Genomic DNA, 12602 nt, shown 5'->3' with positions numbered 1-12602 from the left:
ACCCCAATAAGAAAAAGTCCTGTTTAAGGGTGTGGTGGAGAGACTTGGTCTCAAAAGTGGAAGTCAATTACGTGCTCTGCTCCCAAAGACCTTTCATCTAAGATCCATACTGCCATGGTCGGTAAATATGTTCGATTTGAGGGTTTTTCCTTTGGGTGGGGTGACCCACGAAACACTTAGTCCCACAATTGGATATCAGATTCGCTTTCTACTCTCAAATACCTTTAATTTGATACCCATATTGTAGTGATTGGTCTATAAATCCGTTTGGCGGGTTTTGGGGGTGGGCGGCCCTCCTAGGCACCCCACCTCAGATTGTGATAAAAAAAAATGTTTATTTTCGTTTAATGTAAGTGTGCTGACAAAATTTCGCTTAAATCGCCCTACCCATCACCAAGATCTGGTGTTTTTTGGAAATTATTGTTAGGGCCTGTCTTAGAGTGGGAAAGTTAAAAAATAATACCGCAAAAAACCGCAACGAAGTTATAACGAACATCAATGCTGTATGATCAACTTTGGCCACTGTGCCTTCTTTCTCTTCATGTTTGCTTCCCAAAAAAAAATAGCGCCATTTACTGGCTGTTTTCAACTGGATCAACTAAATCCATTTGAAAACAGCCAGTAGATGGCGCTAACTTAAATGTTAGTGCTACTACTCGCTTGGAGTGGCTCAACGCTTACAACATTGAACATCATGTGGTATGACTATATGACCACCCATTAAATACAATAAAAGTCAACGCTATGCCCGAATAGTCGTGTGTTTAACAGCAGCTGATCATTTTTATTATTTTTCTCCGGCTTAACTTTGTTTACGAACTTAAATTATGATTGCTCTGAAAATCTGAATATAAATTTACTTGGAGTGAATGAAATTAATTGAAATAACTGCCGTAAAGTGTTAAAAAAACACATATCTTTTTCGTGTTGTTTTGCATTGCATAATTAAATTGTTGGCGAAATTATAAAAACAAAACTGTTGCTGAATTCATCTTTAACTGTGTCGTTTTTGCCATCTCTTTTGCGCTGTCTTTCTACTCAATCTAAGCTGAGTTAATTTTTCACCATCTTCTTGTTGTTGTTGCTGCGGTTGTTTTGTTGACAATAAAGATGCCGGGTGCTGCTAAGGTGATTTGTGTTGCTTGCAATGAAACTATTGCTAAAAATGGAAGCATAAGATGCCGTATTTGTTCTGGCTGGCTTCATGCATCTTGTGCAAAGCTTTCCGAGAAAGATCTCATTGCACTTAAGGCAATTAAGGTGTCTGCTTTTATTTGCACCACCTGCGAAGGTAAAATTGGTTCTAGTGGCTGTAGCAATGATGGTGGTAGCATTGCTGGTGATATTCGTGCGCTCAATGAAAAATTCGATGATTTTTTAGCTGGCAATCGGGATGAACTGAATTCCATAAAGACTGTTCTGGGTGAAATAAAGACAGAGATGTCTTCCTGCTTGAAAGAGATAAAATCTGACATTGACACATGCAATAAACGTATCGATGATGTTGCTTCGTCTTGTTCAACTAAAATTGCGGCTTTGGAGGTTGGAATGAATATTTTGCATCGGCGTATTAATCGCACGGACATAGTTATTGATGGTCTACCTACAAACTTAAAAGATTTGTATGCTGTTGTGATTGCATTGGGAACATTCTTTAAGATACCTATAACGAGTAATGATATTAACAATGTTTGCTACATGCACAATCGTAAGCTGATACTTGTTAAATTTAACTCTGTGCAACTTCGAGATTCAATTATGAGGGAATATTTTGCGACTCGAAGTCTCAAAGTTAGTGACGTAAATGGTGAGGAAAGTGGTAATATAAACAGCAGAGTGTATCTAAATGACCATTATACTCCTGCTGCTTCTCAACTTAATGCCGTATGTAGGAACCTAATGCGTAAGAAGTTGATCACGAAATACAGAGTGCAAAATGGTGACAAACTCAAAGCTAAGTTGTGGCTTTTGGATGGTACTGAAGTTATCCGTGACCTAAACGAATGTTCTTCGCTCCTTCAAAATGGGACCTCAGTATATTAATAGTATTTTATTTTTTTTACTTCTAAAGATTTATTTTTGTAAACCTCGATTTAACAGATTTTTTTTTAACTAAAATATCTACGTTACCCATTTTTTTATTTATTTATGCATTTCGTTAAATCTTGGTTCTCTTCATTGTTTTCATTTGATTTTCTTCCTGCAATTTCATAATTAATTTTCTTATAACTAAAGTATTATATATGATCTCATAATAATAATAATGATTAGCTGATTGTATGAGTGGTTTTTAGTATGATTTTTAGCTTCATATTAAATTTTTTTAGATTTTTAATTTTTCCTGTTTGGTTCCCCACCTTGTTTGCATTAACTTTTATAATTTTTGATGTCTTTTGATATAAACATGGGTCCTGTAGTTAGCAGTCACGCAAATATTAACTCTTTTTTGGGCGCGTCTGTTGGTAAATTTTATGTCGGCCACCTTAACTGTCAGAGTATTAGACCTTCCCCCAATTCCGTAAAGTTTGATGAACTGAAATCGATATTATCCGGTTCCCGATTTGATATTTTTGCTATATCTGAAACGTGGCTTAAACCAGTTGTTTCCAGTAAGGCTGTCAGTATCCCTGGCTACAAATTTTATCGAAATGACCGCGAGAATATGAGGGGCGGTGGAGTAGGAGTTTATGTATCTAATACGATCAGACATAAGGTTATTTTTCGTGCTTTTGCTTTGGGTAAATGCGAATCTCTTTTCCTTGAGTTGTGTTCAGGGAGTACAAAGCTTCTATTTGGAGTAGTTTATTTGCCTCCAGTTGGAGATCCTGAGTCCTTTGAGGAACTGCACTACAACTTGCTTTTGAATTATACAAAAGTTATTATTGTTGGTGATTTCAATTGTGATTTGTTCAATTTATCAAGATCTGCCTTATTGCGTTCCTTATGTACCAGACTTAACCTGTCTATTGTGCACAATTCCAGGCCCACCCATTACAGTGTTGGTCATAGGACGACATCTCTGATTGATTTCATGCTGGTGGGTGAGAATTCTATGACTTATCACTCCAATCAGGTACAATGTCCATCTATCTCTCATCATGCGCTAATTTTTTGTTCATTTGATTTTGATTTTGCTTCGTGTGAAGAGATGATAGAGTTTCGTGATTATGAGAATATTGACTGGGATGGTTTGTTACAATGCCTATCTGTATTTGACAGTGCATCCTTTTTCTATAGTTCTGATGCCAATGATTTGAGTGAGCGTGTTGCTTTGCTCTTTGGAAGTCTTTTCACTTTTGTACCTGTCGTCAGGAGAAGGATTCGTAGGTATGGTGAGGAATGGATGAAATCTAGAGATGTTTTAGATGCTCAGTTCCTGAGGGACTTGTCTTTCGCAGCATTCCGCCAAGAAAATACACCTGAGAACTGGAGAATATTTTGTAGATATAGGAATAAGGCTAAATCCATCATACGTAGGGAAAGGCGAAAGCATTATTCAAAGCATTTTGGAAATTTAGATGCTAAGGGTTTTTGGCGTTTTATTAAGGGCTCGGGATGCTTTAATGATGATACCTTTAATTATGATGGTGATGTGAACACACTTAACAATTTTTTTGCTACCAGTGTTCAATCTGGCCAGGGTTTTAATGTTGATTTTCAATCATTTCAAGATTTTGAAAATTCATTTTCATTTAGATGTGTTCATGTGGACGATATTTCGGCGGCTTTAGCAAGGATTACGGCAAGGTCGGTTGGTGTTGATGGTATTCCTATCAAATTTTTAAAGCTTCTGTTTCCCTATACATCCGATATAATTCAACATTTATTTAATTCTATTTTAATGACTTCTGAGTTTCCTTCTTCATGGAAGACTGCGCGTGTGGTTCCTATACCTAAAACTTCTGTTATTCATAGTCCAGAGGACTTAAGGCCTATCTCGATTCTTCCGGTTCTTTCTAAGGTTTTCGAACATGTTCTTAAGGAGCAGTTAATGATGAGTACCAGGCGCAAGATATTTGACTCTCAGTATGCGTTCCGTTCAGGTCATAATACCACTTCCTTGCTGCTTCACCTAACTGAATCGATAAGGAATGATATTAATAATGGTAAAGTGAGTGCTCTTCTGTCTCTTGACTTGACGAAGGCTTTTAATTCTATTTGTTTTGGGACTATGATAGACAAGTTGAGACGTAATTTCGGGTTTTCAAGGTCTGCTTGCAAACTTGTGATGTCGTACATGTTTGGGAGGACTCAATTTGTTGATTTAAACGGGATTAGATCTGAAGTTATTTCTCTATCTTCCGGTGTGCCTCAGGGCTCGGTTTTGGGGCCTCTACTTTTTATACCATACATTAATGACTTTTCTGAGTTCCTTGGACCTAGCCTGTGTAACACTTTTCTTTTTGCTGATGATATATATCTTCTTTTTAGTGCAGATCGCGATTCTGGCAGTCTTTTAGAGTCTAACATTAATACTTGCATTAATCGGATCTTATTGTGGTCTAGTCTCAACTCGCTTTCCATAAATCCCTCGAAAACTAAAGCTATTCTGTTCGGTTCACAGGTGCAATCTGGGTTTGAAATTTTTGTTCAGAATTCGCGGCTGGCCTTTGTTGATAGGCTTAGATGCTTGGGAGTTACTATTGACAGGGACTTGAATTTTGGTATCCATATAGACATTGTTCATTCTCGCGTTTATGGTATTTTACGGAGGTTGTATTCTGCAGGTATTTATCTTCCATTAAGAGTTAAAGCCAGGCTTGCTCATGCCCTTTTAATGCCACAAATTTTATACGGGTTAGAAGTTGTGTCAGGAACATTTGACTACAATCTCCAGAAACTGAATAGGATTATGAATACTGTGGTGAGATTCGTGTACAATGTTCGTGTTCGTGATCATATTTCGAGGTTTGTCAGAGACTTTTTGGGAACATCTTTTCGCCGTTATGTTGATCTACGTAATACCATTTTTTTTTACAAGGTTGTTAAAAGTGGAGTGCCCGTGCCCTTATGCGGATATTTCAATTTTTCACGCTCGAGTAGAAGCACGCATATCATTTTGCCCCGTATATTCCGGTCTTTATTTGAGAGATCATTTACAGTCCGTGTGGCTAGATGTTGGAATTTATTACCGGCTGAGTTACGGATTTTTTCACATTCTAATAATGTTTTTCGCCTTAAACTTATTGCCTTTTTCGCTTCTGATTCCACATAATTGTTTGCTTTGGGTATATCATTCTTGTTTTTTTTTCTTTCGCTGCTAACATAACAAGGACATGTTTTAACTTTTAACTTATTAATTTTTAATTAAGTACATAGTAATGGCTGGGGAGCCAATTGAACAATTGAATTATTGCAAATAATCGTTGTAGATTATCGAGTTTGTTAATTAAGTATGTATATATAAGTTTTTCTATTTGGGAATGTAATCTTGGTAATACGTTTTTGGCCGCGAAGGCTTTGGTATTACTTTTGTTAATAAATAAATAAATAAATAAATAAATAAATACTCATCATTAAGTCTTTTTTTAAATTAAATCAAATTGTTAGTATGGCAATTTTCAATTTTCTGTGGTAAAGAACTAATTTGCCAGTCTATATATTCGATGCGGTGGCGATAGTTCCTACCATTAAACCGTGTAAAACTTTTGAACAAAAAAGTGTTGCCCAGCAGCACGACGTTTGGTCTTGTCTATCGATTAGCTAAAAATGGTTGCAATCTTAACGTTAAGGTTTGCCACTCCTCCTATCACGCTGAACGTCATAATTTTGGGGGTATGGCGGCCTACATTTATATGTGTCCCCACACATTAATTAAATCACACAGTGTCCTGTTAGTTCATTATGATTGATCGTCTGTTTTGAGGTGAGGTGGTCCGCCTAGATATATGAGCAGAATGAAGATATCAGATTCGCAGTCCACAACCTTATACCTTTAATTCTGCCCCGTATTGTCATAATTGATGTATACAGCCGTTTGGTGGAGGGTGTCTAGATGAGGGTTGTGCGCCACACTCCATCTGCCACTTGAGTACATATTTAAATGACACACTCTACTCAAAAATATCTATCATGTGATCCCCCATTGTTTTAATTGGTCAAATAATCTATTGAAGGCGATTTTTGGAGGTAAAGCGCCACCTAGATTCTTGGAAACAAAGTTTAATGTGATATTCACCATCAACTCCCAAATACCTTTCATTTAAGTCTTATATAGCTACGATCGAGTAAAATTCACATTTGGGGGATGGGGCGACCCGCAAATACTTAGACATAATTTTGTATGTCATATTCGTAATCTTCTTCCGAATACCTTTCATTTGAGTCCCATATTGATATGTACGTCCAATATGTTTGTTTTGGGGAATTTTGGGGTTGGAGTTGCCCCTGGGTTCTTTGGAACCAAATTTTAATACCATGTTCGTATTCTACTCTCCAAAACCTTTCATTTGATACCCATATTGTCCCGATCGGTCAACCTTGATATCGGGTGGTGTTTTTGGGGTAACGGGGGGAGGGTCCGCCCCTTCTACTATCAACAAGTTATATAGACTATTCCTCCTTTCTGACCATATCCCGAATACCTTTCATTCGAGTCCGATATTATCATTATCGTCCAATATGCCTATTTGAAGCGGTTTCGGAGTCGGGGCAGCCCTCTAGGTACTTGGACCCAAATTTTGAGTTCAAATTTGTATTCTACCACTCTACCACCACTCCCCACAATCTGTGAACATTTGAAAGAAATCGGTTCAGCCGTCTTTGAGTCTATACAGAACAAACAAATTTATAAACCCACAAACAAACACAAATTCATTTTTATACGTATAAAGATTTTGTCAAAATTCTGTCTTTAAAAATTTTAAATTGAACTGAAAAAATAGAATTTTGACAAAATTTTCTTAAAATGTTATCAAAATTTAATTTTTAAGAAAATTTTGTCAGAATTTAATTTTTAAGAAAATTTTGCCAAAATTTAATTTTTAAGAAAATTTTGTCAAAATTTAATTTTTAAGAAAATTTTGTCAAAATTTAATTTTTAAGAAAATTTTGTCAAAATTTAATTTTTAAGAAAATTTTGTCAAAATTTAATTTTTAAGAAAATTTTTGGAATATTTAAGAAAATTTTGTCAAAATTTAATTTTTAAGAAAATTTTTCGAATATTTAAAAAAATTTTGTCAAAATTTAATTTTTAAGAAAATTTTGCCAAAATTTAATTTTTAAGAAAATTTTTTCAAAATTTAATTTTTAAGAAAATTTTGTCAAAGTTTAATTTTTAAGAAAGTTTTGTCAAAATTTAATTTTTAAGAAAATTTTGTCAAAATTTAATTTTTAAAAAAATTGTGTCAACATTTTATTGTTTCAAAAATTCTGTCAAAATTTAATTTTTTCAAAAGTTTTGTCAAAATTGTCATGTCTATAGAATATTTTGTTAAAATTTCATTTCTATGGAAAATGTTGTCAAAATTTTATTTTTCGACAATGTTTTAAAAATTTCCAAAAAAAAAAAGTTGTATCAAAATTCGACTTACCTGAGAATCCATTGATGTGCACTTGCAATGGCACCGGTCTTACCGATGGCTTAAAATTATACAATCCCATCTGTTTGATGCCCAACCAATTGGCCAAATCTTGAGCATTGGCCAGCGCTGTTGATAAGCCCACAATGCGTATGCTACGTCCCGTATGGGATGTTATGAAATTTGTACGTGAGACTATCACCTCAATTACAGGACCACGATCTTCGCCCAGCAAATGTATTTCGTCGATAACGATCAGCACTACATCTTGGACATACTCACGAGTTTGCCACGAACGACTGATGCCATCCCATTTTTCGGGTGTCGTAACAATTATTTGCGAATCACGTATGGCCTGTATATCGGGTGTGGTATCACCCGTTAACTCAACTACTTGTTTGCGCAGAGGTCCAGCCTCAAAACGCTTTTTCCAATCACTAATGCGCTCCTTGACTAAGGCTTTCATGGGGGCTATATACACAACCTTGGCCTTGGGCGAACTGTTGAAGGCTCTAAACATGGATATCTCGGCAACAATGGTTTTGCCCGAGCCAGTTGGGGCTCCCACCAGCACATTGTTGTTGGTGTGATAGAGGCAATGGAATATTTGTGTTTGTATGGGATTGAAATGGGAGAAATTGTAGAGTGATTCGTATAGGGGATTTTTCAAACAACTAACGGGCAGTGGATTCAAGGGCAGCAATTCTGTCAAAGGTGGATGGTGTTCGGGCAGTACCAGATGTTTGAATGTCAGTGGAGTCCAATTATTGCTGCCCAGCCAAATATCGCTGGCAACGCGTATGTAGTATTGCGGTGGCAAAGGCTCCTTCAGAGGTATGGTCATAACCAGCTGTTGGGGTTTGCCATTGAAAACAAATTTTCTGCTAGCCTAAGGGGAAGGAAGGTGGAAGAAGAAAAAATAAATTAAAATTTGAAAAACCCATATGAAATGTTTTCCTGTACTTACCTGAAACAATTCCGAATGGTATATGAAATTCGTTTCTGGATCCTCTATCCATAACCAAAAGCTTTCGCTGACTTTACCATGCACCCTATCGTTCCAATTGAAGTTTGGCCATATATCAATTTTTATTCTCAACACAGTACGCGTTATGGGCTGTAAGGTGGCCTCTATGTCCAGCATGGGCAATTCGCGGGCAGCCCTCAAAACTTGTTCGGCATATTTGGCATTGCGCAGAAGCTCCTTCAGCTCATTCTGCTCCATTTCTCTCAGAGTGTATATGCTAATACCTCTGCTTTCCAGCTTATCAATAGTTTCGGCATTTAGGTTGTTAAACTGGCGCATGGGTGTTTCAAAATCCCACTGTTGCTTCTCGAACATTTTGCATATCTGCAACATGCGACCCGACAGAATGGCATTATTATTTCTTAACACAATGGAGTATAAGGCACGTGATATACGAGCTATATTCTGCACAATATACGACATATCCGAAACCAGGGAGAAGGACTTCACATAGCCATGTGAGAGATAGGTTTGCATGAGTATGTTAACTTTGCCGCAGACATTCTCGCTGCCTCCCATGGCCTTCACCTTGCAATAGTTGTGGCGCAATTCGTCCAACTCTTCCAGTTCATCGTCGCGTACCTTAAGCTGTTGAAATTCCTGAGCCTGTGATATCATGGCAAAAACTTCCGCCTCATTCATGAATGGCTTGAGCAAGTCATTGAAAATTTCCACTGTATCATATTTGATGTAGAAATGGGAGGCTGTTCGCCCCAGATCGGTGACATTGAAATCCAAGGTCCTTTGATTGAAGCGTATCATACGTGCTTTATCCAAACTCATGGCTGCCCCCACTATTAAAGCTTGGCGTTTTGCCTCCAGTTGAGGATCCTGCATTACCTCAGCATATTCAATGCCATAGACATGGGGATTTATGCGCATGCGCACAAACAGATAGGTATAACTCAGCCATTCAACAGCTTCCTCCACATTCGATATGGTGCCCAAGGCAATTTCGGCATTGAGATTATCGGCCAGGAATTGTACAAAGTTCGATTCGATGGGAAATTGATTGGTCAACAGGGATAGATAATGATTCAGCTTGTCGTAGGTGGTGATGATGGTGCCCACACCACTCTTGTCGAATTGGGGGCGGCCAGCACGGCCAAATATTTGCAGAACATCCAAAATACCCAGGTCAACAAAAGAGCCATGCTTGGAGTCGTAGATATCAGTGCCTGTAAATACAAAACTTGGTTAGAAAAAAAAAAGAAAATACTTCACAATCGCTTTCTACCTTTTATAACCACCGCATGGGCTGGCAAATTAACACCCCAGGCCAAAGTGGCGGTACACACCAAAACTTTTATATAACCTTCTGCAAAATATTTCTCCACCAATTGACGATCGGTTCTCAACATGCCGGCATGATGCATAGCAAACCCTGCCGAAAATAATTCCACCAATTGTTTGTTTCTAGACTTTTGTATAGCCCTCAACGCCAAACCATAATTGCTGCTATTGGTATCCGGCAAGAATAGAGCATTTGTGTGGTTTTGTTGGGCCAACTCCCTTAAGGTGGTGGCAGTGCGGACGGTAGCATTGCGGGCATGAACAAAAACCATAACTTGATGACCCTGCTGAACTTGTTCCACACACTTCTGATAACAAATCTGATCCATATCTGCCAATTGTTGCAGGGGTTTTATAGACTTCACCCCAATAAAGCAAGTGTCCAAAGGAACTGGCCTAAAGCGTCCATCAAAATAGAAAAGGCCCTTCATGGGATTTACACGCAGGAAATTCGAGACGTCTATGTAATTAGGCAAGGTGGCCGAAAGACCCACTATGCGTATCATGCTTTGTGAGGATTCAACCAAACGCAAAGTTCTGGCAACCAGAGCTTCTACCACTGGACCACGTTCACCATGCAGCAAATGAACTTCGTCGATAATCAGCAATTTAACCAAGCTAATGAGAGCCACATCTCCAGCACCTGTTCAATAGAAAAAAGAAAACAGATGAGAAAAAATACCAAATTCATATACAAATTTATTTTTTATATTAAAGTCAAAGGTTTGAGGTTTGAGAATATAGAGTTCGGCTCACGGTGGAAATAGGCTACATAATTACACCCACCACCGAAGGATGGGGGTATATTCATTTTGTCATTCCGTTTGCAACACATCGAAATATCCACCCTATAAAGTATATATATTCTTGATCAGCGTAAAAATGTAAGACGATCTAGACATGTCCGTCCGTCTGTCTGTTGAAATCACGCTACAGTCTTTAAAAATATAGATATTGAGCTGAAATTTTGCACAGATTCTTTTTTTTTGTCCACAAGCAGGTTAAGTTCGAAGATGGGCTATATCGGACTATATCTTGATATAGCCCCCATATAGACCGATCCGCCGATTTAGGGTCTTAGGCCCATAAAAGCCACATTTATTATCCGCTTTTGTTGAAATTTGGGGCAGTGAGTTGTGTTAGGCCCTTCGACACCCTTCGTCAATTTGGCTCAGATCGGTCCAGATTTGGATATAGCTGCCATATAGACCGATCCTCCGATTTAGGGTCTAAGGCCCATAAAAGTCACATTTATTTTCCGATTTCGCTGAAATTTGGGACAGTGAGTTGTCTTAGGTCCTTCGACTTCTTTCGTTAAATTGGCCCAGATCGGTTTAGATTTGTATATAGCTGCCATATAGACCGATCCTCCCGTTAAGGGTCTTAGGCCCACAAAAGCCACATTTATTATCCGATTTTGATGAAATGCGGGACAGTGAATTTTGTAAGGCCCATCGACATCCTTCGTTAATTTGGCTCAGATCGGTCCAGATTTGGATATAGCTGCCATATAGATCGATCCTCCGATTTATGGTGTAAGGCCCATAAAAGCCACATTCATTATCCGATTTTGCTGAAATTTGGGACAGTGAGTTGTGTTAGGCCCTTTGACATATTTCTTCAATTTGGTCAAGATCGGCTCAGATTTAGATATAGCTGCCATATAGACCCATTTCTTGATTTATGGTTTTGGGCCCATAAAATGCTCATTTATTGTCCGATGTCGCCGAAATTTGGAACAGTGAATTAAGTTAAGCCCCTTGACATACTTCTGCAATATCGCACAGATCGGTCCAGGTTTGGATATAGCTGCCATATAGACCGATATCTAGGTTTTAGGTTTTGGGGCCATAAAAGACGCATTTATTGTCCGATGTCGCTGAAATTTGGGACAGTGCTTTGTGTTAGGCTTTTCGACATGTTTATGCAACTTTGCCCAAATCGGTCCAGATTTGGATATAGCTGCCATGTAGACCGATATCTCGATTTAAACTCTTGGCCCCATAAAAGGCGCATTTATAATCCGATTTCACTGAAATTTGACACTGTGACTTATGTTCGGCTTTTCGACATCCGTGTCATATATAGTTTTTACTTGTTTTTATTATCAAAAGGAAGGCCCAATTTCCCCTTTACTACAAATTTTCAACAAAACGCCACTCGGGAATTGGTGCGTAGGTTTAAGCAAAATTTTGTTGAAATCTTATGGCAACCCAAAATTTTGGTCAAGCCATCGGGGGCAACGCCCTTCCAGAGAGAAAGCATAACCTAAACCCTTCTCTCAGACAGAAATTCAAATCGATTAGGGATATAAAACATATTTTGGGAGAAAAGTAAAAGTATGGAATCTGAGTCCGTCTCCTTCACCTCCTAAATCCCTTAACTAGATATGTATGTATCTCTACCAGGAATACAACTATGATCTGGCAGATGGGTCGCAGACTCATTTCCCGACACTAACTGACGACCTCGGACGCTGCAAAGGCCGAAAACTTCCCCCACGATACAGGGATGCTCCTTACATCTAGACCCTATATGGCTCAAGGTCAGTCTTCAGCGCCGCCTAACTACCACTTTCATGGGATTGTTGTGGGCACCACGCAGGCTGGAAATTTGAGGTCCGATCTGTGTGGCATTCAACGCATTGGAATGGTGGAGTACCGATGATATGAGGACTCAAACGAAGGATTTGAAAAAGCTCCAGAGGCCGGCCTGCGTCGAAATCACGGAAGCGTTGACATCCACAACGCAGGCATGTCTG

The 12602-nt window shown here is 38.4% G+C and overlaps 1 protein-coding gene across 1 annotated transcript in view; it reads right to left on the bottom strand.

Moving 5' to 3' along the window:
- The window catches only part of LOC106081099 (activating signal cointegrator 1 complex subunit 3), a 61881-nt gene that overhangs the window by 46620 nt on the left and 2659 nt on the right, over window positions 1-12602 (bottom strand). Inside the window, exons 3-5 of the mRNA XM_013242826.2 lie at window positions 9786-10484; window positions 8489-9726; window positions 7534-8410 (exon numbers count right to left, since the gene is read on the bottom strand). Of these exons, the coding sequence (XP_013098280.2) occupies window positions 7534-8410; window positions 8489-9726; window positions 9786-10484 (2814 nt within the window). The remainder of the gene's footprint in view (window positions 1-7533; window positions 8411-8488; window positions 9727-9785; window positions 10485-12602) is intronic.

The sequence above is a fragment of the Stomoxys calcitrans genome, chromosome 2 (assembly GCF_963082655.1).
Source record: "Stomoxys calcitrans chromosome 2, idStoCalc2.1, whole genome shotgun sequence".
Classification (NCBI taxonomy): Eukaryota; Metazoa; Arthropoda; class Insecta; order Diptera; family Muscidae; genus Stomoxys; species Stomoxys calcitrans.
Note: the sequence above shows the minus strand (reverse complement) of the source record. Positions and strands in the feature narration are given on the sequence as shown.